General features: G+C 32.0%; 3 protein-coding genes across 3 annotated transcripts; 2 read left to right on the top strand and 1 right to left on the bottom strand.

Moving 5' to 3' along the window:
• Positions 1 to 694: 694 nt before the first annotated feature.
• LOC108323006 (receptor-like serine/threonine-protein kinase ALE2) lies at positions 695 to 8,040 on the bottom strand. The gene is made up of 8 exons (XM_052873514.1): positions 7,413 to 8,040; positions 5,883 to 5,996; positions 5,698 to 5,796; positions 3,624 to 3,992; positions 3,283 to 3,546; positions 2,263 to 2,652; positions 1,929 to 2,169; positions 695 to 1,654 (listed from the first exon to the last, which is right to left on the bottom strand). Exons 1-8 carry the CDS (start codon positions 7,576 to 7,578, stop codon positions 943 to 945), a joined length of 2,355 nt encoding a protein of 784 aa, XP_052729474.1. The 5' UTR covers positions 7,579 to 8,040; the 3' UTR covers positions 695 to 942.
• A 5,849-nt stretch (positions 8,041 to 13,889) lies between these two features.
• Positions 13,890 to 19,519, top strand: LOC108323009 (WD repeat-containing protein WDS homolog). Its single transcript, XM_017555336.2, has 4 exons — positions 13,890 to 14,842; positions 15,818 to 15,919; positions 18,344 to 18,979; positions 19,110 to 19,519. The coding sequence occupies exons 1-4, from the start codon at positions 14,189 to 14,191 to the stop codon at positions 19,287 to 19,289; spliced, it is 1,572 nt and encodes a 523-aa protein (XP_017410825.1). The 5' UTR covers positions 13,890 to 14,188; the 3' UTR covers positions 19,290 to 19,519.
• Positions 19,520 to 21,198: 1,679 nt separating this feature from the next.
• Positions 21,199 to 23,258, top strand: LOC108322987 (ribosomal protein S19, mitochondrial). Its single transcript, XM_052873726.1, has 2 exons — positions 21,199 to 21,695; positions 22,626 to 23,258. Exons 1-2 carry the CDS (start codon positions 21,605 to 21,607, stop codon positions 23,009 to 23,011), a joined length of 477 nt encoding a protein of 158 aa, XP_052729686.1. The 5' UTR covers positions 21,199 to 21,604; the 3' UTR covers positions 23,012 to 23,258.
• The last annotated feature ends 3,683 nt before the right edge of the window (positions 23,259 to 26,941 follow it).

The raw sequence follows: 26,941 nt of genomic DNA, 5'->3' as shown, positions 1-26,941 counted from the left end.
AAACTTTGTAATTAACTGCTATATGAGTAGTTTAAGTTTATAACGAGAATTGAAAAAAAAAACATATTTTGACTTTCAAAAATAATAACTCATTTAATTTTATAAGAATTATCATAAGAAATTTATATCAATAAATAATTACAAAAAAAAAGTAAGAGACAAGATATACACAATAAATTTTAAGAGACTAAGAATTTAGAAAACAAGTTTCTCCAAGAATATTATTAAAAGAAATAAAATAATATAAAAAATTGTTCCATAAGATAAACTTAACCTTCGTAGAAATTAAAAATCATATAAAAAAATCTTTATAGATTAATTTTTAGATTTTCTTATTTATTCAACGTTATAATTAGTGAGAGTAATAATATATTAACTTATATATCTGGAAGAAACAGAATTGGGGATGATTCGACGTGCAATGGCAGAGATAAAAAGGAGGGTGTTAAATAAAAATGAAGTTCCTGCCCAAATAAAAAAAATGTAACTCACTGAAAATAAGACGTGAACCCAAATAAAAAAATTAAGAACTTAAATTAGATTATAACATGTTATATTAGAGATACTCCAGTTCAAATTAAATAAACTCTAACATCTAACATTGAAGATACACAAGAGTTCAAATTAAATAAGTATCAAGGGAATTGTCATAGTGAGCTCATTTTGGCTACATGGAACTTCCTTTGTGATAGACATGGTAACGGAAATGGAAAGACACCATGAGATACAATTCAAGGCATTTACAACACTGTTTAAATTACACTTCCTCCTTGTATAATGAATCAATATTTCAAAATTTGTCAACGTCTCTGTATCTCTCCAACCATAACATGAAAACTGCAGAAATTTGAGATCCCTAAACTAAATCAGTCACTTAATCATTAGTTCTGAACCCTTTAGAAACTGTACATTTAAAAAACAGTGGAAAATCCCCCAAACCTCTTAAACCCAGTAACCATCGTTCCAATTACGCTTCGAAGAAGGTCCTCCATGCTCACTCCGACTTCCTGTAAATCTATGTAAAGAAAGTTTGTTTCGGACTGTTCTTAAGGGGCCGGATCTATTCCCATGCCTAATCGGTAACGATATCTCATCTCCAATCAAGCTTGATGTTGAAAACGGTCTGTTTTCCATTTCTTCAAGTGGACCAGAACTGTATTCCATAGTTATGAAGGAAGATGCTTGCCCATAAGTTAATCGAGGGGTTAACCCTCCCGCATTCCACCAACTGCTATCAGAAGGGGCAAGATCACCTCTAAAATCGGACTCCTGAGCAGAGGAATCCTTCTGACTACAACAATCTCCACACGTCTCATCTGTGTCATTGTATATTAACTTAAGAGCCTGAACAACTTCACCCATAAAAGGTCTCTGTGTAACCTCCGTGTGAACACACATTGAAGCGATTGCAGCAACCTTTGCCATGTCATCAAAGTTGTAACTTCCAGCCAAAGATGGATCCACCAGCTGTTCTAGACCTTCTCTACTGGTCAACATTGGCCGTGCCCAAGTTACAAGATTCTCCTGTCCCTGAGGTTGAGACATATCCACTGGCTTTCTGCCTGTGAGAAGTTCAAGCAGCACAACACCATAACTATAAACATCACTTTTGACGAGTAAGTGCCCTGTCATTGCATATTCGGGAGCAACATACCTACAAAAATGAAAACATAACATAGAAAAGGCATCAAATTAAAGCCTGGAATTTGCAATGAGCGAAAAAAAAAGCACTGAACCCCAATTTATTAGGCGAAAGAATTATTTAAAGGGGAGATAAATCTCTGCATGGTAATATGAAGTACGTAGAAAATTAGTGCTTAACAATATTTACACTGGAAGTCATTGAAGAACTTTACAATCTGGCACTAAAAAATGTTTTGGACCGTACTTAACCAAATTCTGTAGACAATGTCTGTTTATACACTCACCCAAAAGTTCCCATCACTCGTGTTGAAATATGATTACTTCCTTCAGTTGCTTCTCTTGCCAATCCAAAATCAGAAACTTTGGGAGTAAAGTCATCTTCTAGTAACACGTTACTAGCTTTAAAGTCTCGATGAATTACACGGGGATTGGAATCCTCGTGAAGATATGCCAATCCTCTTGCAGCTCCTAGGGCAATTTTCATCCGTGCTTCCCAATCTAGCATCCCCTTTATCTTGTCATCACCTATAATATCATAAAAAGTATTTAAATGATTTAATAGAGATAACAGAAAGACTAGTACATGGGCTGAGCGTTGTGAGCTGATGAAAATTCTACCATGCAGATGGGACTCGACACTGCCATTGCGAACAAGTTCATACACCAAGCAATGCCTGCGCCCCTCAATGCATATACCAATCAGTTTCACTAGATTACGGTGATGCAAACGGCTAAGCATCTCAACCTCTGCAATAAATTCACGGTCTCCATTCTGATTATCTCTTGTTAGAAGCTTAACTGCAACTTCAGCCCCATCTTCCAATGTTCCACTATAAACACGTCCAAATCCTCCTTCGCCCAGTATTCGCTTTGAATTAAACTTATCTGTTGCTTTCTCAAGCTCAGAAAGAGAAAATGTTTTAACAGAGAGAATGGAAGTAGCCATTGTGGACATAAGTGACACTGATGTTGAGCTAGTAATGCTGCTTGACAACATAGACCCCAAGCCTGCAGTGCATGATGCATCAACCCATCTTACTTAAATTTTATGATATAACTAACAAAAAAAAATATAGCTAATAAAATAATAAAATTACTAAAAATTACACAAGAACAAGTAAATACAGCAGATATGTATGTCAATCAGTAACCACCAAGGGTAGAGAACATCTCATCCATATATTGATTCTGTACACAACAATAATAGGATGAATTTGGTATAACAAACGTAATTTACAGCTGTCCAATTTTGATATAAAAAATTACAACGCACACAGAAGTTAACGCATAATCAATCTAGTTGATGTGTAGTACAAATGTAACACCAATCAGAAGTGAAAGTAGAAATATTTTCCAAGTAAAAGAGATCACCACACTGCAAACTCGGTATTGTATAAACATCACAAATTTACTTGCCCAAAATAGAGCTTAACAAATATAATTGTTTTCACATACAAGAGTAGCATAGAGAATAAGAAAAAGAAACTAAAAAAGCAGCCACAATCAATCAGAGAAAAATTATTCAGGCTTTTGGCATAGTCCTGTAAACAATAAATGATTAATAAACAAAGAAAATGATCTGCCAATTTAAACATCATAAAATTATTTTTAAATGTGAAAATATTTTCAGAAGTATACCTGATCTCTTGTTCAAAGATGATGTGAATGCAGGGCCAACAGCATTCGATGGTCTCCTACTCTTCTTCCATTTCAAAATAATTGAAAATGCTCCCACTAAAACCAGCAAGAGTACAAAGGAAGATAAAGCAATGATGATTATGGTTCTGACATTCATTTTCTGGTTTCTGCCGACAAAGTTGGCACTGACCGGAAGAATTCCCTGAACACTTTGACTGGGACCACTCCCAACTACAGATCCATATGGAGGTGAAGATGGCATTCCTGATATCAATAGCTTTAGACTCAAACAGAAACAAGATACCAGTAAAGTAAAATGTTATGAAGAGAAACACAACTACCTGGATAAGTAATGTACACAACAGCATAATCACCAAAAAGGCTCCTATTTAGAGGAACCTTCTTGTGCCAAAACCTCTCATATGTCAAAGCTGCGGTTGTATTGTCAAATTTCTCTCCCAGAGGAACCAAATTAATATCAACAACAGTTCTTCCCTGATTTTGACTGTCAGCAGTGGCACCCATTATCTTCACCTGACTCTGTTCTAGATACGTGCCTAACGCAATTTCTGTCTCTAACTCAGTCATTACTGGAAAAACAGCATAAGGTGCTACATCCAGTGTAAGTCGGACCTTCATGGGAAATACACAACCGCAAGGTGAACCAAAGGGAGTTGATGTAAGTGGTTCAGTGCAGATTTGGTCACAAGCTGCCAGAGTTTTCAGTATAAATGAGTATATAGTACAAGACACTAACTGGGAAAGCCGAAAACATCAACCATTAATTTTGAAATCTAATCAATCAGTGAAAGGATTTATTTTAACAGAAATCACTAATTTGACTTTGCACAGAAAACGAATATTTAGGCCTATGGTATTAATTTAATCATTAAAAACCATTCTGTAATTTTGAGACACCCAGAAAGCTTGAAAAAAATCAAGAGGCAAACACTGTAAAAAAGAGAACTGATCCAGTAAGAATTTCCTTCCAAATATTATGTGCTAGACATCATTTTTAAGTGACAAACCGGGCCAATGCAAATTTGGTCACAAGCGCAAGGTGAACCAAAGGGAGTTGATGTAAGTGGTTCAGGGCAGATTTGGTCACACTGCCAGAGTTTTCAGTATAAATGAGTATATAGTACGAGACACTAATTGGGAAAGCCGAAATCATCAACCGTTAATTTTGAAATCTAATCAATCAGTGAAAGGATTTATTTTAACAGAAATCACTAATTTGACTTTGCACAGAAAACGAATATTTAGGCCTATGGTATTAATTTAATCATTAAAAACCATTCTGTAATTTTGAGACACCCAGAAAGCTTGAAAAAAAATCAAGAGGCAAACACTGTAAAAAAGAGAACTGATCCAGTAAGAATTTCCTTCCAAATATTATGTGCTAGACATTATTTTTAAGTGACAAACCGGGCCAATGCAATCCGTTTAAGCCCCTCCTACTAATGGGGCCCTTCAAAAAGAGGACAGGGCAGGATGGCCCACCATGACTAGGCGGGCTGACAGGTCAGCTCATTAGTTTCTTTAATTGATATTTTTTATTTTTTAAATATATATATATATATTGAAAAACACACTTAATCATGTAATGTTTTCTATGTTTTTAATTGGTTAATTAAGGTCTCTAATCAAATAAATTAAGAGGATTATATCCTTTACATATTAAATTACTATGTTATAATTAATAATTGGAACTTCATTTGTAAGTTATAATTTAAACTATAATATTATTGCATATTCATATCCTTCAAATAATACAAATATAAAAAAGTTTAATCCTTTAAACTATATTTTTATTTAATGTTTTATACAAAAAAGGGCTGGCAGGACAGCCTACCAGACCCTGTCCTGCCTCTGCCCCACCAGTCAAAGTGGCTGACAGGTTCAAAATGTAAACCTGCCCCGATAAATTAGAGGAGGACTGGCAGCTCAACCCACTTTGTCACCCCTATTCTTAACATTCTTGACATACACCAAAAACACTGAGAAAGCAACATAACTATAGAATTTGGATTACTACATAATGAAGAATCACTTCTGTTGATCATCTTATTCCACTAAATAAAGAGTTCAGAAAAACATATAGAGAAAAATATATATATAATAACTACAAAAGTGTAAAGAACAATAGTAGATTAAATATTACAAATAAAGTAGTGTTTTGCCAAACTTTTTTTTTTCTCTTCTTAAAATCTCCTCCAGTCTACTTTTTTGCTTTAACCTTTATTAAGAAAATATACTTTAATATTAGAGATTCCCCAGAATTCTGTTTGGTCATTGACCAGCTTCTCTTTTTAAGGAAAAGAGAAGGCCACCACTGCAGAGGTGGGAATATTACCATATAGCTATTTCTGCCCTCAAAAGTGTAGCGGGAAGGGGGAATGACTGAAAAGCTACCTTGGTCTTTTGAAGGGGGTGGAGCCACTACATAAGGTCTCATGCTGTGATGGTGACGGTGCCGATAATGATGTCTCTGTCTTGGAGTCATGTAAGGACCTAAAATAAAAGAATATTAGTCCTTATACACCGCTAATTTATGTTTACAACAAGAAGCTATTGAAATATATTATAAAATAATATACCTTGATGATGTGGAGATGGAATGGGTGCAGAAGAAGGTCCAAAAGAAGGTTTAGCAAACCACATTTTAGCTTGTTCTGATGAAGCAAATGACACACTCAAAGAAAACGAATTCACTGCATGCAAAGAACCTATTACGTCATACATAACACTCAACAGTAACGTCCATAGCGGACCTCTAGGAACAATAGCAACTGATAATTGTTTTCATTAATAGCAGAAAGTGCGATCGTGAGTTTGAAGTGTGTTTTCTAGGAAAACAATTGGTTTGTGGATTTTCTAGCTAAATGAGGGGCTCAAAATGATGAGACCTGGAGAATCTGGGTATGAGAGAATGTTTTCCACTGATTTTGCTGGCTGTAGTTACATTGGGATTAGTTTTCTTTCTCTTACCATTTGTACAACCAATACAATCCAATCCAACATATACTGGAGCATAAGCACACATAAATATCACATTGGATTCATACTATACTGACAGAAGCTTATCAATCAAAAGGGGAAATATTTTTTACAGTATTATCCTCCAAGACTTCAGCAATACCCAAGTATACTTCGTAATATACAAGAAAAGAACCAATTCACAAAAATGACCTTTTTGTAACAATTAATAACAGGGACTGAACACATGCTAACCAGATTAGTCACAAAGAAATAGTTATAAAAAGTGATTAGATTACTGTTCATTCTTAAAAATTTGATAAGCAAATAAGATGTGTTACTTGACTGTGCAATTCAATGCTCGGTTGAGTAGCATACGACATAAAGAAGATAGATGCCATGATTGTATATCAGCATAAACTATGTGCCTAACGAACAAAAATACAGTGACCAATAAGAAGAATATGGCATAATGGTGCATTAAAGAATTAAGTTTAGCAAATGAAGTCCAGGTTGTGGACATATGAGATGCTAGGAGGAAACAATGATATGCCACATGTACAGAATGAAGGCAAAATAATTTGAGCTTCTCTCTCAAGCCAAAACAAACTTATACACTTAACTTTCATATACACTCTCCCATTTCACTTTTCCAAATGTTGATTTTAGCTTATGGTAAAAGTTCAATTTACTTCATTTTCTTATTTTCTTCTCCTATGTAAAAGTGTATTGAAACAAAGCCTAATTTAGTAAGTAATTTAGCACAATAAAACAACCAACTAACTAAAATTCAAAAAACACAACAGATAAAAACTATAACATTCAAGAATTCAGTTACCCCCATACTACAACAAGCAAAAATGTATAAATCCAGTCTCAAGTTCAGTGACATTGAACCTGGTAGGGTACTGCTACATATTAACTACCAGTCAGCCCAGAGAAAGCATCAACATCTAGTCAACAAAACACACGTGCCAGCAACGAATAAAAAAAGCAACAGTAACACAGAATTAGAGCTAAAGAACCAAATAAGACAAACTCCTTAACTTAAGCTGTTCGTCCATCACTCCACACTTACTTCTATTTTAACTTGTACGGTTTACAGTAGAAAATTAAGAGAGTGAAAGGGGAAAGAAATGAAAGTAAAGTACCTTGGGAAGAGGAAAGCAAGTTGAGAAAAGCAAAGAGGAAGACGACCGACACCGGCATTCTCTCTAGCCGCAGTCTACGTTTAGCATCATCAGGAGGAGAGAGAAAGGTGAGAGAGCAAGAGGCAAACGGCCAGATTCCGGCAGGGCGTCCGGCAACTGCTGTCATGACGGATACGGCAGCAGCAGGCCGAACCGCAAGGGAGAGAAAGCATCGCTTGAAAAAAAACGCAAAACGTGACACGCAAAACCCTAGGAGAGAGAAGGCAATGCAGGAGAGTGTGTTTCCGGATCCATGAAACGCGGTGGAAGATCTAGCCGACGAAAGCGGTGTGCATGCGGAAAGTCAGAGAGAGGAAGAGATCTCGAGAGAGGATTTGGAAACGGAAGAGAAGGAAGTGAGTGAAGAATGGAAGAAGAAGAAGAGTGGGGTGGGGGAGTTGAGAGCTTTTAATGCTGGTGGGAGTGTTGTTGACAGTGATACACTGAGTGATGATGCATTCAGTTTTTGAGTTGTGCTAACTTCATCATTCATTCACACACACTCTCTTCGGCGTGCCTCGGACAAAAGGCTTATTAACGAAACGACACTGCCCCGCCCGTTTCATTCGCTTCTCAAATGTCCATTCCTCTTTTCAAAACGCGCCATTGGGGAACATCTCTTCGTGGTGGGACCTCCTAGTCCCTTACCATATAATAATAATAACAATATTACCTTACTTTTGTATTTATTTTACATTTACTTTAAAATAAAAAATTAGGTAGAGTTTATAAAATGTTGTCTTGATAATTTTGTGGTGACAATCTTAATGTTACAAAAAGAAAGAGTGTCTTACTCGTGCTAATGTTTGTGAATCGATGAAAAAAATAAAGTTTTAGTTGTTTTTTTTTATTTCATTTGCTATGGAACCCTTCTTTTCTGTTTCTTTTCTTTTACTGACGAAGACTGCTCACACACGTGTGTTCTTTCTAAATCATAAGGGGAATCTTCTATTTCAAAATCCAAAACTAATACTTAGAGGGTTTTCTTTGTTTTCATGATGCGGATGAACTACTTCAGGGTTATTTATTATGAATTCTTTTTCCGAGATAGTTAGTTTTATAATTACAGAGAAAAATATAAGTGAATATATTCATATAATTTAAAATTAACTTTGGAATTAAACTTTTACAAATAGTTATGTTTAGATCTTCTCGTTTCTTAACTTGTCAGAAACAAATTAGATAGCAAACACTCGTTATAACTTAGCTATAAAATTAGATCTCATGATATTAGACCGTTCAGGATAGTTCAGTATATGTTATAACTTATAATAGCAATTCATTTATAAGTCACTCTATTTGAATTAAATCAATACTATTGTGTGGTCATATTTTTAAATATATATAAAAAATTATGTTATAACTTTTTTTATTTTAATAAAATAAATTTAATACATGTAAGTGTTTAAAAATTTAATATGTAACCTACTGAATTTTCAATCGAGGTTCTGAATGTTTTTGTAAAATGTTGCCAGAATATAAAAGCACAATACAACTAGTTGCATTACAATAAAACTAAGTTACTTTAGATACTTAAAGGATTTCCTATATGATTAGATTTCATATATAATTATTACTAAGACATAAAAAGATACCATTAAACATAAGTTTAAATTTTAGTGGATTTATCAAGTGATTTCATTTGTGAAAGACTGGTTTCTTATAAAGCTTATTAAATGAACAACTTAACATTATAGTATTTTAATTCTCTTTACAAAAATTGTGAGTTGAGATGAGAAATATACTGATGAATCTCGTTAGTTTTATACTATCCGATTTGATGTTTCATGACTGATAGGCTATGAGAAAAACAAAATTGGTAATTATCTATGAGATTACCATGTTAAATAAAATTAAAAAATAATTTAATTTTTATTAAATTGTCATTGAGGTAAAGAGTCTATAAATATAAATGTGTAGGTAATTTAATATTTTTTAATCTATTATTTTTATTAAGTTTTGAATTTATTTATATATTCAGTGGAGTGTTAGGTTTCTAAATTAATTTTGTTGTAATTCTTTAATAGATTTTGACGTTAGAAGGTAATAATTGGTTTTTTTAGATTATTGTTTTAATTTTTATATATATAATAAAATAAAATAAAAAAATATAAGTTAAATATGATGCGAAAAATATACTTAAAATTTCATAATATTTTTTCATCAATTCACACTAGATTAACTTTGAGTTAAAAGTAACATGTACAAATGTTAAAAATTAATAGGTTTAATGTAGGTTTCTATTTTTGTCCAGAATTTGAAATAGGTCCCTTTATTTTTTGGCATCTCAATTGGATCCTTATTTTTGTTAATTTGATACAAATAAATCTTTTCCGTCAATTTCATCAAACGGCGTTAAGGCGTTAATGAGTATGTGACGTGGCCTGGGGACAATGCAGTTTTATTACACGTGTCAATAAAAACGTGTGTGAATTCGATTTTTTTAAATTTAAAATTAAAGAATTAAGTAAATATATTATATATTTTGCTGAAATTAATTAAAGAAAGGGCAAAGATGTATTTTGTATTTTAGGGCTCGTTGGGGAAAAATTGGGAAGGAAGACTGGGAAATCAAAATCATTTTGCTGAAACATCCATTTTCTGTGCAACTAGGAAATCAAAATCAAATTGGAGGAATTTTGTATTTTATGGCTCGTTGGGGAAAAAATTGGGGGGAAAATTGTTGAGAGAGACATGTAGATGTGATGTTTAATGTGTGATACCTATTACAGTCTTAAAGAGCTGGAAGGAAGACTTTGGTTGTCTTGACAACGTGGAAGGCGTCGGGAACGTTGCCGCCACAAACCATGACCTCGGCCTTGGGGTTTGGGTCATCGAGGTTAATGGGGAGGAGGGCGGACATGCCAGAGGCGGGGTAGTTGCGGCTGCCACCGAGTAAGACGGGGAAGGTGCGAACGATTTTGTGGGAGATGGGGTTGAGAAGAACGGAGCGGTTGTTGGAGAAGATGAAGAGGTTACCGTCGGTGGAAAGATGGACGAGAGGGTAGAGATTGTTTTCGTCAATGTCCAAGGTTTCTGATAAGAAGGGGAAATAGAAGGATTTCTCACTCCTTTGGTCTTCTGCTGGAACGAACTCATAGCTAAATGATTTGCACCCAATTTGATTTTGATTTCCCAGTTGCACAAAAAATGGATGTTTCAACAAAAACAATAATACCATTGTACATCTTTGCCCTTTCTTTAATTAATTTCAGCAAAATTTATAATATATTTACTTAATTCTTTAATTTTAAATTTAAAAAAATCGAATTCACACACGTTTTTATTGACACGTGTAATAAAACTGCACTGTCCCCAGGCCACGTCACACACTCATTAACACCGTTTGATGAAATTGACGAAAAAGATTTATTTGCATCAAATTAACAAAAATAAGAACTCTATTGAGACGCCAAAAAATAAAAAGGACATATTTCAAATTCTAGACAAAAATAAGGACCTATTAAGACATTAAACCAAATTAATATTATATTAAAATCAAAGAATTTTATAGATAATACTTATTAAAATTTGACTATCACACGATCACTATGGCTAGAACTACTATTGTTATTCCTATGCTTGAATTTATTAAAATATGAATTATTTCAAGTAATAGTCCCAAAACAATTAGGTTACACAGATAAATAACCAATCAAATAATAAAATCAAGTAAAGTATGCCAATAAACAGACAAAGAAAAAAAACAATAAATAACAATTTTATTAAAATTATAATAACTATTGCATCTAAAATAGTTAGTTTATTTATTAAGTTGATTAATTTAAAGATAGTTATTGTCAATATTGATATTGCATATTGATAAGTATGTTAAGTTAATTACGAAGACAAGTCATGGATTACCATATTAAGACAGGTTTGAGTACAATTGAACTATGATTACACCTCTCAAAAAGTAAAAATCAACTAAGAGTGTAAAAATCTACTAAGAGTATTATAAATAAGAAAGTAAAAATCCAGAGAGTATTATAAATAAGATATATAGATAAAACATTTAATATTTTTGAACTATTTTACTGCATTTAAGGAAGTTTTATTTTTTTCTTTAGAAACATGAACTAGAGTGAATGGGTAGTTACACATTGCTGATGAATTTTGTTGTCCTTTCAATCATGATGAAGTGCATCAAAGTTGTAAGTAATATTCTGATTGAAAATTTAAACGTCATTCCCATGTTGTTTCATTCCCATACACCTATATAATATTTTTTCATACTGTTAAATATAATTTTTTAGTAAATTATTAAATCATCCATATTTTTATTATGCAAGTGATCAAATTCTAAAATCAAATTTTAAATTCATAGATCTTTACCCATCTCAATTTCATCTGGGCACACTGAAAAAAATAACATAATTTATTTTTTCTTACAATCTGAATTAGATTGGACATGCTCACGCATTGAATGCCAATCATTGTATAAGTTATTATCAAGAGTGAACTTTTATATATTTGAGAAAACAATTTTAATAGATAAATTAATGTTTTGAGTATATGTACTTATTTATATATTTTTTATAATAAATATATTATGTTTTTTGTGAAATTTTGTCTGATTTTCTCATACTTTATAATTATTTAGTTATTTTAATAAAATTTTATATAATGATTGATAAAAGATAACATAATTTAGATTTATTGAAGAAATTACTTTTGTGAAATGTGCTAATTAAAAATTATGCACACTCATGTACCCAGATTAATTTTAATTTTATTTTGTCTTGGGATTGAGACCATTATTTAAAAAAAAACAATGTAAGGATGATACAGGAAACTGAGAGAAGGATAAGGGACCACGTGAGGTAACAAATACTTATATCCAATAATTGTTTAATAAAATATTAAAAATAGTTTTCAAAACTTGATAAAAGTAGGTAAAAAAAATTAACCTATAAGTTATTTTAGAAAATTAAAGCTAAGAAATAATTTATAAACTCTTATAACTTATTTTGATATAACATGTGCTATACTATAAAGTTTGAATGCTTTATAAATATATAGCAAAGAAAGTGAGGATGAGAATGATCCAACATGTTCCATTCAGATTGATTTAAAGATGTTTGTGCATTCTAACTAGACCTAATGCATTTTGAAAACAAATTAGACTTATGTTTTTAGTTATCCCAATATTTGATGCATTTCATCTTCTTAAAACATAGTAGGATTGTTTTTTTACTAATAAAACAATTTAATTAAGTATATATGGCATTTTATAGGACACCATATTATATTTATAATGATATTATTTTCTTTTGAAATATTTTTTGTAAAATAAGTTTTAAATTAAGACTATTCTCTATTTTGGACCGGCAATATTGACATTGATATGTTATGCTCTGTTAATGTTAAATAATTTGGTGGAAAACATTACAGTAATTGAAAGATAGAATGAATTTCACACCCAAACCAACAGAATGCATTCAGATAAAAGTTTGTCTCTTTTTGTTTCTGAGAAATCCTAATTAAGAAATATGACTTTAGATTTTAATTTATTTGAGTTAGGTGGTTAAATTAATTGATTCAAAATTTATTACATTTTATTTTTTAAAATAATAAAGTAAAACTATTGAAATAAATTTAATCAAAATGAAATAATACATTTTATAAGTAAAATTATACCAAAAATAAAAATAAAATCAACTTGTATATAAGACTAACATTTTTTGACCAATTAGTGTGTATCTGATTATAGTCCAAATATTTTTTTTATTAATTTTGGACAAAGGTTCTAGTGTAACTACCACTTTTGGTGGTACATGGTACACATATGTTGTTTATCATATATCCACTTTATTGAAAGGCATCTCTTTTTTCATTTGTTTTGTTTTCTGAATTTACAACCACTATTCAATGCCTTATTCTTTGTTATCTATGATGATTGAGACATAATAAAATCCTTTATGATGTCACCCTCTAAGGTATCCTACTATTTTCAAACCTTTGCCTTAAGAATACACATGATGAAGATTCACCCTTATCATGAGAGATTATGAATCTTCCATAGTCAAATCACCATATGTTACCTTCACCACACTTTCACATGTCAAGAATGTTACATGCATTGAGATATAACTAGTTTGAATTTAGGGATAAAGAAATATAAAAAGAGATTCTTTTATGATAGTTGGAACTATTGATGATAGAATTTGATTAAGAGTAACAAGAACTGACATATATTTATATTTATTTAACACATATTATAAAAAAAAATTACAAAAAAATAAAAAAAATATTATATATTTTTTTAAAATTAATATCTAAATAATTTTGTGTGTGTCAAGGTATTTTTTTTCTTTAATAGTGAACAAAGTCCTAAATATTAGTTAATAAAAATAAATTAAAATTCAAAGTGGTGGATCTAAACCCTGGCACACGTCACTTATCAGTCACTTATCACTTACTGATAAGAGAGAACCAGCCTTCACATTTCTTTGTTTCATTCTAATTTGGGTTTGAAGTTCGGTTGAGTTCTACTACTCTTGATCCCATTCTTAACTTGGATCTTTATTCTTTTCGTTATCTTGTAGACACTTCTAGTTACACACTCTGTTGCGTTGCTTCTAGTTTTGAACTGTTTAATCCTTTCCGATACGGTGTCACTCAGTTTGGCATCTAGGGTTTACTCTTTGGGTTTTCCTTTCTCGATTCTCCGATTTTTTAACACCAAATTGTTGCGTTTCTATTTGTTCTGATTTATTCATGCATCTTATTCGTGTATGGAGAATCCTTGCGAGGTACTAGGTACCGAAGGGTTGATTAGAAGGCATGAATTTGTGAGGATCATAATTCAGTGTCTATATTCATTAGGTTACAGTAGCTCTGCGGCTTGTTTGGAATTAGAATCTGACATTTCGTACAAGTCCAATGAGCTTAAGTTGCTTGAATCATTTATATTGAATGGGAATTGGGACGATAGCATTGAATATCTTAATTCGATAAAGGATGTGTTGGGGGAAACAAGGGAATCTGCCTTGCTTCTTGTTTCCAGACAGTGTGTTAGGGAGTACTTGAATTGCGGGGAAGATGAGCTAGCTTTGGCGGTGTTAAGGAAACAGGTTTCTGCCTTGGATGTGGACAGGTGCAAAGTTCACAGTCTGGCTATGTGCATGCTCTCATTTAAGGATAGGGAGTTAGCTGTTGTTGATGAAAACGATGTTGTTGTACATGATCTGAGAAGAAAGTTGTTGGCAGATTTGGAAAGTTTGTTGCCTCCTCCCATATCAGTGCCTGAAGCAAGGCTGGAGCGCTTGGTAGAATCTACTGTTACGGCCTGGGTCGATTCGTGTATGTATCATAGTTCGTCGAATCAGATATCGCTTTATGAGGATCATCGCTGCAGCAGGGATCGGATTCCTACTAGAACGACTCAGGTGAGTTGTCACAGCATTGAGTTTGGCGTTTAGATTGATTTATATGTCCTATTCAGTTTATTCATCATGTCTACTGTCATTTGTAGCAGTTCCTCTATTTTAGAAAAAAAAATTCTGGAAGATGATGTAATGGGCTTCTTTTTAAGTCCTTTCAGGGTATGTGTGTGTGTGACGTGTGCAAGTGTTCTATTTATATCATCTGTTGGCTATGGGCTTTTAAGAATCTTTGTTTTTTTTGCCTTTATGGTCAGTTTTGGGCTTAGATTATCTTTTGGACTTCCCCTTTAGAAATTATGCAAAAGGGAAAACTATTATACAAAGGAAAGGATGGATACTATGTAACTGGTCAAGCCAGCTCCCCTTACGAGTTTCAGTTATATATTTTAAAAGGGAGGAAAAATGCTTATACTATGCTTACTCGAAGCCACCACCCTTTTTCTTGCACCATAGTTTGATGGCATTTTCTTTTATATATCTACATTGTTAGATATATAGTCTCCACACCTATCACTGTTCTGTTCTCTCATTTAGTTAGGTTTTTTAATCTCTGTCGTAACTGTTCTGACTCGGCACATCGTATAGCTCACTGCAGACTCTTCTAGAGTATTACACCTCGTATATAAAATACCAGCTGTCTTATATCAAATAATTACAATACACTTTCACTTTCAGATTTTATATTCTCCCCCTCTAAGATTTTATACATAGTAGGCAGTCATGATACTGGTAACGGTTTTTTGATATATCTAGTACTGGTATGACAAGACTCTGTTTTCCTGATCATCTGATCCCTAATTTGAAGTTTTTTTGGGGGGGTATATGGCAAGAGATTGAGTAGGGTAGCAGGTTTTGCATGGCAAAAGAAGATAAATCAGATTTTGAATCATGAACATAGGTTCCAAATTAATCTTTGCTAACATGTGATATTGCATGCATTACATATTTAATAACAATTTTTTCTTTCTATTGCTGCAGATATTGACTGGACACAAAAATGAAGTTTGGTTTGTTCAATTTTCAAATAATGGAGAGTACCTGGCCTCTTCATCCAATGATTGCACAGCCATCATATGGAAGGTATCGTGCTGTTGTAATCTGATGAAGTATTTATTTTAGCTTTATAAGATTCATCGAATATTAATTGCTTCTTTGGAAATGCCAATTTGTGTTTTAGCTCCCAAATGTTCGAGAAAAAAGTTTCAGCAAACTCACCTCTATTTATATTCACTGTAATTTAGGTTCATTTCATGGCAAACCCTCCCTAAATATCATTCAGATTGAGTGGAAAATAATATATGTATTTATAATATTATTTAAATGGTTGGAGATATGTGTGATTCATCTATTGATAGGTTAGTGCTTTGGAGCTTAGGACAAAAGGATACGTAGAGTTCATCATCATGACTGGACTCTGGAGTTTATTTAAAGAAGAGAGAATATGTTTCTTGTTTTTGTTTGGTGCTGCTCTATCTTAAGCTACTCACAACTTTGAGCTAGAACAGGTGCTAACTTGAATAGGAAATAAATGGATGTCAGGACCTTGTTAGAATCTAATTTAGAACGATGAAAAGATGGATGCTATCACCACTGAAATGGATTTTCTTACATTCTTGTCCAGCTCATATATTTCTTAGTTCGGTTACTGGAGGTTTGTTATAAGGCTCCATGAATGTCTTAGTCCTCATTATTATAGGATAGCTAGAAATGAATAATCAATAGAATTATTGTAGAGGATAGAATGCTAGTGATTTTGTTGATTTTTGCAATCTGAATTAGTGGTATAACTTCAAAATTTGAAATATATATTTTAAGTGTCTTTTTTCTTCAATTGGACAAGGCCGGCCATGGTCAATGTTGTGAAAATTGCAAATCAGGAAACAACTACATACTAGTGCTTGTGTCTGTAAAACCCGGGATCTCATGGATGTGAAGAATTTGGATGATTTTGAAGGGAATATCACGATGTCAGTTAAAAGGAATAAAACACTAATAATCTTCCAATGCTCTTTTTATCCCCTTATTGGGTGCAATGTCCTGCATCTTTGATCCGTGTATAAATCACGGTTACATTTAAGGGTTTGTGGTCTTGATGTGGTGGTTACTGGTAGGTCAGAAAATGTTAATGGAACAAGATTTGCAAATTCTTTGGAGAAGTGAACATCAGTGGGATTGGTCCAAATGTCCATTCTGAGTTAATCTTACACTATTAACATTAGGGTGGAACCCTAAGAGTGACATTACCATTATCTTGTTGAATGTAAAAGAAATAATCTTGATTGTAGGACCACATAATTTGTTTTTTTCCTGTATCATTTTCTATATATGTTTAATATGCTGTTGCTAGAAGCATAGAGTCATGCAGACTGCAAAATGATCAATCCCTGAGAACGTTGCATCTTCAGATATGTTATTCATAAGATAAATAAAAAAAGATGGGGATTTGAGGGATTTATTGTGCAGACGTGCCTTTTTATTCTCTCTACCTTGGATGATGTCTTAATCCAAAATTTTATATTTCTTTCTTCATCATATGTCAAGCTTTTATTCTATTGAAAAAAGAAGGCTGTCATTTCCCACGCCAAGGAAAAATATTTGCAACCTTCATTTAAATGGTGGGGATTTTTATAAATTTGTTTGACCTTTTCCATTTACAGCTGTAATTATGGAAAATTAATAAGAAGGAAAGTTAAATTGGGTTTGTTCAGATACAGAATATAAACCAGAATGGAATAGGCCAGTTAAGATCTTATTTATACTAACAAGTTGGCTGGAAAGAGGAGGATAGTGAGACTAATAGAAAGCCCTAACTAACATGGCTACTTTACTGGCATGAAGCCCATACTTAATGCTCACTTTTTGGTGTATGACAATTATTTTAAGAGATGACTGGGCAGATATCAGAATTTGGAGATTTAGCTGTTCCTATCTGAAAATTTTCATTTTAGGTCTCTGTTCTACATCTTAAATACCAGAATCCTACTATAAGATCAGAGTTATATATGTTAGTTAACTGTGAAATTATCCAAGTGGGGTAATACTGCCCTCAAAATTATCCGGTTTCAACTTCATTTTAAACATTTGACTATGAATACAGTTGACCAATGGACAATACTTGTAGGATGTACGTTACACTATTGTGGTTCTTTTTCGGCGTGAATAAGTAGGTCATAGTTTCATGGTTATAAAGAATCTAGGTTTATTTCGCTTAACGGAATACAGATTGCCTAGCAAGGACAAATTCATTGGCATTAAAGCTGTGAAGTTTCTTAGAATATTAACATTCATCTTAGAATATAATTAATTATATTTATGTTGATTAATTAGAATAATCAATTATTGATTACTAAGCTTGATAGAGGTCAACTTTTTGTAAACTAAGATAGCACTCTAATTGTCTGGAAATCAATTAATCAATACCGGAACACGTGTCTAGCTCGAGAGCTCAAATAAAGTACAATTCTGACACGTTGAAACATTTCAAATGTTCTAAAAACTTGTCAGGTGCTGGAGGATGGGATATTGACACTGAAACACACACTTAATGGTCACCAACATGCTGTATCTTTTGTAGCATGGAGTCCTGATGACACCAAGTTACTAACATGTGGGAACACAGAAGTTTTGAAGCTATGGGATGTTGAAACAGGTACATGCAAGCGCACATTTGGGAATCAAGGCTTTGTTGTCAGCTCTTGCGCCTGGTTTCCCAACTCAAAACAGTTTGCGTGTGGCAGTTCTGACCCTGAAAAGGGAGTCTGCATGTGGGATTGTGATGGAAACGTGATCAAATCATGGAGAGGAATGAGGATGCCCAAGGTTGTAGATCTTGCCGTTACTCCAGACGGTGAGTATCTTATCAGCGTCTTTATGGATAAAGAAATTCGTATTCTGCATATGGGAACAAATGCAGAGCGAGTTATTTCAGAGGAGCACCCAATCACATCTCTTTCAGTCTCAGGAGATAGTAAGTTCTTCATTGTCAATCTCAACAGTCAGGAGATTCATATGTGGGATGTGGATGGGAAATGGGATAAGCCATCCAGGTTTAATGGTCACGAGCAACACAAGTATGTGATAAGGTCATGCTTTGGTGGATTAAACAACACTTTTATCGCCAGTGGTAGTGAAAATTCACAGGTAATCCCCTGTTCTTGTGGGTTTATATAGACATTCCCTATAAGCCACCCATCTGTTTTGCAAGACATTGTTATTCTTTTTTGTTAGTAAAACATTCGGTTAAATCACCTTTAAATTTTCTTTAATACAGGTATACATTTGGAACCGTCGGAATCCGACGCCTATAGAAGTTCTATCCGGACATTCCATGACTGTGAACTGTGTGAGCTGGAACCCCAAAATACCACAAATGCTGGCATCTGCCAGTGATGATTATACGATTCGTATATGGGGACCCAGCTTCCAAAAAAACGAAGGCCAAGTTGAGTAGATTAGATGAGGACGTTGGATATTAAAATTTCCAGTTTAGTGTAGCGTATTCGTATACTAGTTTTGTTTTATATTCTTTTCTTCCCCACGCAAAGTCTGTTCAGGTTACAGAGCATGAGTTTGTAAAGTCCTAGTTTACCCATGCAAGAATTTTGGAATTTTGGACATACATTTCCCATCTGTATATCTCACTTTCCTTCATTTGATATTAAACCCACAATTTGTCAGACAGATCGTGTGCTCAAACTGATGGGTTTTAGTTAAGATTTACTCTTAGGCTTTGTTCACTTAAATAGATTTGGGAGAAAGTGATTAAATGAATTTGAAAGAAAATTTTTGGTTGTTTATTTGAGTGAATTTGGAGGTAAACGAGAGTGGATTTGAAAATAAAGTTTGTGAGAATTAATGTAGAATTTAATTGATGTGAGAGATTAAAAAAATTTACTTTTTAAGTTTACTCTCACTTATCTCTAAATTTATTCAAATAAATAATAAAAAATTTATTTTCAAATCTTTTCAAATTTATTTCATTATTTTTCTCACTCGAGATCTATTTAAATGAACAAAGTGTTAGAAAAATGGTAGTGAATTTCGTTCAAAATCATTTGAACTTTAATGAATAAAGACAGAAAAAAACTTCATCCAGTATCTACAAAGCATGAATATTGATAGTAAAATAATACAAAGCATGAATATTAATAATAAGAAAATAATATTATAATCACAATAAGCTCGTAAAATAATTCGTTAAAGTCAAACATAAATATAAATTATAGAAGTATTGTTTAATAAAAAATAATAAATACAGTATTACATACGAAAGTATTCACAAATCAATACTACCAGGCAGTATTATACTAACGTAAAATGAATTTATAGTTAATAAAAAGTGGCAAAAAACTCTATAGATACTAAAAACAATATTTATCTTATGAGAAAAACTAATTATAATTACCAATTTCACTTAAAAATACGAAATTATTAATTTGTACTTTTCATTTGTCATGTTTTAATCATAATAAACAAATTTCAATTATTTATAACATATAATTTTATAAATAAAATAAATTTTTATTATATAAAACATATTAAAAAGAACCTTTGCAGCATACAGGAAAATATATTAGTACATACGAAGCGAGTAACTTCCTGCAATCTAATTTGTTGTCTATGTAACAATAACTAGTTTTAAATATTTGAAATGTATATTTACTTTCATCATAATTGCATAAGATAATTTTGTAAGAAGTGTTGTTATTTCATCTATGTGTATCTCTTTGTTTATTGAAGTGTAAAACATTTTTTTTTTGTAAATGAAAATGATAGTTTGATATAATTTTCCTTTGGCCAGTAAGAATAAAGAAGAAAGGAAAAAAAAGTATATGATGCAAATAAATAATAAATTTAATAATTAATTTTATAATAATATTATATTCACGTAGAAAACGTCTCTGATTTTTCTGCCATCATTTTATTATCTTTTTCAAAAAAATCTAATAAACATAAAAATAACTTAAACTATATTTAAAATTTTTATTTATATAATTTTTCAATTACATTGTTTTCGTGTGATATATAATATTTTCTAACTAAATGCTGTAAGCAAGACCTGATTTAGATTCATCAGTTCACTTTACTATGTCCCTATGTCCCTGTTTTGTATAACTTAGTGAAAACTGTGCGTCATTCCGAACCCTAAAGAAGCCCGTGGTTGTAATTCTTCCCGCCGGCAACCTTTACGGCGGCTTCTCCCGCATACGCTGCTTATTAGCGCTTCTCCTTCTCTAACCAGGTCCTAATTCTTTTCATTTATTTTACTTAGTGTTCTTAGGACTAACAGTTTAAAGTAGTTTCCAAAGCAATCTCTAATGAGGTGGTTTTTAAATTCTGAAGGCAATTTGTACAAATTGGTGACGCCGCTTTCATTATATTGTGACCCCCTTTTGATAAATATGTGCTTTGGTGACCTAATTTGGGATCTCATTCGGTTTCTTTGCGTATCACTAATCTTATTACAACATAGACTACATGTTTGAGAATTCAGATAGAGATTTGGAGCTTTGTTAGCCCCATTTGTTTGCCCTGTAATGGATTGTTTTGCAGTCTTAACTTCTTTGTTTATTGCTTCCATCTTGGGTGCTCTGTTTCCGTGGTTTGTTTATTGCTGTAAATTTTGGTTATATATATAGATGGGGGATTTGTAATGGGTAGTTGCTGTAGGGCTATGCTTGAGGCTTGTTCCATGTCAATTTTTTTAACCAAGATGGGCAACTAACTCACTGCAGTCCCTTGTCATTATGATTGGTTTACCAATACATGAATTTTGGCATGTATATGAATGGGGGGATTGTAGTCCATGAGTATGTTGCTGGGGCTTTCCATGGGGCTGATATGAGCATTGTTCCAGGTCAGTTTTAGGAATCAAGGTTGCCATGGATATGCGTATGATTTTAGCTTTGTCTTTCAAATTCTATTTGCTAAATTAAGTTTAAATCTTTCAAGCTGCGAAGATTGGAATGCTAGTGCCATGTTTTCCCTCCATGTAGTTATATTTTGATTATTAAATTTGTAGAATCCCTATTTAACAACTTATCTTTTAATTTTTGTTTGATTTAAATTGTACAATTTGTCTCCCTTGTTGGCTACTTTCCATCTCTCCTTTCTACCCTCCTTCACACAGTTTGCTTAGTTACTTTAAGTCGGTGTCGTACAAGAGTATCTAAATGTTACTATGTCAGGACTCGGGAGCCTTCTTTTTGTATCCCAAAAAAGTTAAAGTCAAGTTTTAATATTGAATGATGACGTTTACATATATGTTCCCCAAATATGCATTTATAACTCATAACATACTTGATTTAATGTTACAAACTTATAAGTACTCAAATGAACATTGGTTTCGAAGCAACTCTTAATTGCTTTCATGTTTAATTGCTTTGGAGAGTGCGCCAGCAGGGAACAGAACAGGCTAGTATTAGTTGTCCACTTAATCCCTCAATATATGTTCTGTTAGTCAAGTTAGATTGTGATATGAAGTCTGACTTAACCTGTGAAATACACATTCAAGAAGTTTAACTATAATTTCTATCATTCAGGAATTAATATGACCTACATCGCATCATTTAAGGACTAACTTGACTGTGTACTATTCTTTATGGTGGTAAAGAAAGAGATTTTGGGGCTAAACAAACTACCTCGAGCCTCTCCTATTGATGATTATATTTAATGAATAAAACCAAATTGAAGCAAAAATTGCATTCCATTTCCTTTATACATCTGTAAATGACCTCAAATTGGTTTGATTTCCTGAAGTTTAACGTTATCTTTTGCGTCTGATCAGGAAGAATGAGGCCCACAATGATGCTCAGGGTTCTGAACAAGCAGTTTCTTGGAATTGTTGGTGATGCAGCTACTGCTGTCGCTAAGAAGCCACCCCCACCTCCTGTAGTATCGCGCAAACCGGCCTTCATTGATGCATTCTTGTACAAGATGAAGAAGAACCCAAGTCTTTTGTCGAACAAGACCATTTGGTCACGAAGATCCACTATATTGCCAGAGTTTGTTGATACTACTGTCAAGATTTACAATGGGAAAACCACTATCCGTTGTAAGATCACTGAGGGAAAAGTAGGTCACAAGTTTGGAGAGTTTGCTCTCACCAGGAAGCGCAAGGCCAGAGAACAAGCCAATGCCAAAAATGTTAAACAACTTAAGAAAAAAAAGTGATTTTTTTCTGCACTTTTGGGCCAAAATAATTTCATGAATATTTTATTTTCTGCTATATTTACATCGATCTTAATTTCTTAGGTTCTCTAGATTGCTTGTGAAGACCTAACAGAATCCCCTGATAGTTGACAGTAATTCCTGTTAAATTGCTTCAATGACCATCTAATGTTGTCATTTGATGTTATTATATATTAGCTCTGGATTGTTAGCCCAGAGTTGGATCAGTTAATGCCTATTAACCCGTGAGGAACTGAATTTTATAGTCATTTTAGTGTTGGAACAGTTAATGCTTGGGGATGTCATCATCATATGTTGTTTGCCTACGAGCAGGATTGTAGAATATTACTCAGACACACGCATACACACTTATTTTTTGTTATAATAAAGTAAATAGATTTTTAGAATTTTGATAGGTATGACTTTGAAACTAAAATTCCAGATAGATATAAGAAGAAAGAACAAATGTAAGAATTTTAATTTTTTTCTTTGGTTAAAATATTAATTTTTAGAATTCGACAGGTTTTTTCTTTTCGGCCATGAGATAAATGAAAACAATGTTGGTCCGACCGGTAAAATTGGGAACAGGATCTGTTATGGGTACAGTCATAATCAAATCACTTATGTATGCTATTCCGGTTAAGGTCATCAACCTACTTGAAAATCGATATATAAGGTATTGTTTTTCTGATCCCTAATATGGATTTATTTTTTAGGTGTATGTCAAGAGATTGAGTTGGGTGAAAGCTTTTGCATGGCAAAAGAAGATAAATCAGATTTTGAATCATGAAAGTAGATTCCAAATTAATCTTTTCTAACATGTGATATTGTACCTTAAACATTAAGATTATGTTAACTTGGAATTAATTTATTTTTTAGGTAAATTTGTGTAGACGGATTGTGGACTGAATTTGCATTTGATTTTATTGATTTGCACACGATGAGATTTGAAAGAATTGAAAGAGAAATTTCGTTTTTGTCTCAATATAATTTCCATCTCGTGCACATTTGTCATGATCTCCTCTAATAGATTCTAAATCAATTTCATGATTTTAAATAATACTAATGTAAGATGAGACAATAAATAAAATGAAATCGTAACCCATTCATATTGGTTGCTTGATGGAGTAACCTATTAACCAATTTCATGGTCTAACGTAATCAATTTCTAATATTTCTGTATCTGATTCTACTGTTTATCACCTTAGTAGAATGAATATGATTTTGTTGGCTTTCTAGTATGTAGTGATTGTGATAAATATATGTATCCTCCAAAACATGTGAGGAGAGAGTGAAGTTGGAGACAATGCCAGAATGGCTTTAATAAATTGTTATTTTGTAGAATGCACATTATTGTATTACATGTTTTTATTCAAATTGCTTTTGTTAAGTTAAGTATAAAAAGGTTATTTTCGTTAAATATTTTTTTTGTTTGTGATTATATATATATATATATATATATATATATATATATATATTCAATAGATATTTTTTATAATTTAAATGTTTGTCCAAACACTTAGCTAGACATTATTTTAAGCATGTGAAAAAAATTGTATTAATTATTTAACATTTTTAAAATTTTATTATTTAAAATTATTTTTAATAAAAAAATATGTTATTTATAAATATCATTTTATATTATTGTTATCACTAAAGACAATTAGATAATTTTTAACTTTTATTCATTAAAATATTTCTTAAATCTATTATATTAATCAAATTCTATATAAATTTTCAGAGACTTTATTTATAAATTTATTTTGAATTATTTTAAAAAATAATTCATAATTTATTTTCAAATTCTCTCAAATTTATCCACTATCTTTCCCTTAAATCTTTTACGTCCTTAATAAAATTTCTTTTTCTAATTTATCCACTATCCCTGAAATCTTTTACGTCCTTAATAAAATTTCTTTTTCTTTCTATGTTGCAGATTGACTGGGCACATATATGAAGTTTGGTTTGTTGAATCTTCAAATAATGGGGAGTACCTAGCATCTTCATCCAATGATTTCACAGCCATCACATGGAAGGTATCTGGTGGTGTATATAATATTTTAGTTTTATAACATTCATCCATTATTAATTGCTTTTTGGGGAATGTCAACTTGTGTTTTAGCTACCATTATGAAGGAGAAAAAAGTGTCAGCAAACTCACATTTACTTACAGTAAGGTGGCAGTGTTTTCACAGAAAATGTAACATCATTAGGATTGGTCCAGATGTCCATTGAGTTAACCTAACACTATTACTGGAAGAAGAAGACTCCATTGAGTTATCATGACCGAAATTTTGTCTAGCAATTTGAAGGAGAGATAATTTGTTTTTACTACCAATCTCTTCCAAATATATATTTGGCTTTTGTGGAAGACTATCTGGTATAGGACAGCTATTAAACTTCTAAATTTGTCACATTGTGTGCTGAAAGTGATGGATTTAAGCTTAAGATTTACCATTACTCTTTTAACTCTATGATTTGAAATGGTAGCAGCATATTCCTTTTCTTCCCCAATAATATGTATACTAATCAGTTGCAGTATACTAATCAGTTGCAGAATGGGCTGTAGGTCCCTGTTCGCACATACGCGCATTATGATCATCACATCTGCATTCAGCACTTTGCGGCCTCCAAACCGGGTGAATTTTAAATTTAATTTAACTTATATATTATAAATTAGTTTTATTTATAGTTAATTGATTTGAGAATTTTATGTTTGTTGGTAATTTCCCTTAAGTTCAAATATGATGGTCTTAATTGGTTTTGCCTTAATTTTTTCTTCAAGTTGTGTTTAGTGTGCTGTATTTTTATTGGGGTTTGGGTTTAATTTGATTCGTAACAAAATAAGAAAAAATCATGAGTCAAGTAGCAACAATAAAATTATATATTCTCAAATATGGTTTCATCGTAAAAGAGTTTTGTACATTTCTCATTTAATCTTATTAAATCTTTGTTCCTTTGTCCCAAAGAAATTGTTGAGTCCTTCAATTGTTTGTCAAATGTTAAAGCATTACCGTACATCTTAGTCTCATGATGATAAAAAGATTAATTTGCATTTTTATATAATTCATTATGATGTTTGAGGTCTTGTTTAAGCATCTATCTTTGGGATAAAATGATTTTGTTTTTTTATTGATAATCGTAATGAGATAATATGGGCATATATTACGAAAACTAAGTCTAGTATATTTCAAATCTTTGTCTCAGTCTTATAAAAATAGTTAATTAGAAATAAGTATCAAAAGAGTTTTGATAATGAAATCAAATGCGAATTATGAATTCTACAAATTGTTATTATCCTTAATAGTATCGCCACTAGTAAAAAAAACTTTAACGTATGTTATTTTTTATCTTTAATATCTGTAAAAACATTAATTTTATAGTGGGACACATTGATTGACAAAAAAAAACGTTGGAAATGACCATTTTGCTGACATTAATTGAGGTTGAAAATGTTTTAAAGTGAAAATACTCATTTTTTTCGACCTTAATTGACCTAAAATGATCATCCTTCCTCCTTTGTTTTTTTAATAAATAATAATGTATTTTTGCAGTTTTATTAAATTTGAAAAGTAAAAAACCAACAAATTTTATATATTTATAAATTATTTTCAAATTTGTATGAAATATAAACTATAAACTAAAGTTATGACAAGTTAATGATGTTATAACAAGTAGTGTATATTGACTATTTACTTGTAATTTTTGGTTTTGATAGTTATAGTTATTATTTCTGGTTGAATTTTTTTTAGCACTCCTTGGAACCCTTATTTCAGGGAAAAACCCTAGGAGCTCTTACTTTGATTTTTTTTTAAGTTTAAAAATTATTTGGAAAGTCGTTTGTTGCGAATCTTTAATACTTTGTTCACTTGAATGAATTTGGGAGACATTGATTTAGTGGATTTGAAGGTAAATTTTTTGTTGTTTATTTGA

This window comes from Vigna angularis, chromosome 2 (genome assembly GCF_016808095.1).
Source record: "Vigna angularis cultivar LongXiaoDou No.4 chromosome 2, ASM1680809v1, whole genome shotgun sequence".
Lineage (NCBI taxonomy): Eukaryota > Viridiplantae > Streptophyta > Magnoliopsida > Fabales > Fabaceae > Vigna > Vigna angularis.
This window is presented reverse-complemented; position numbering and strand designations above follow the sequence as displayed.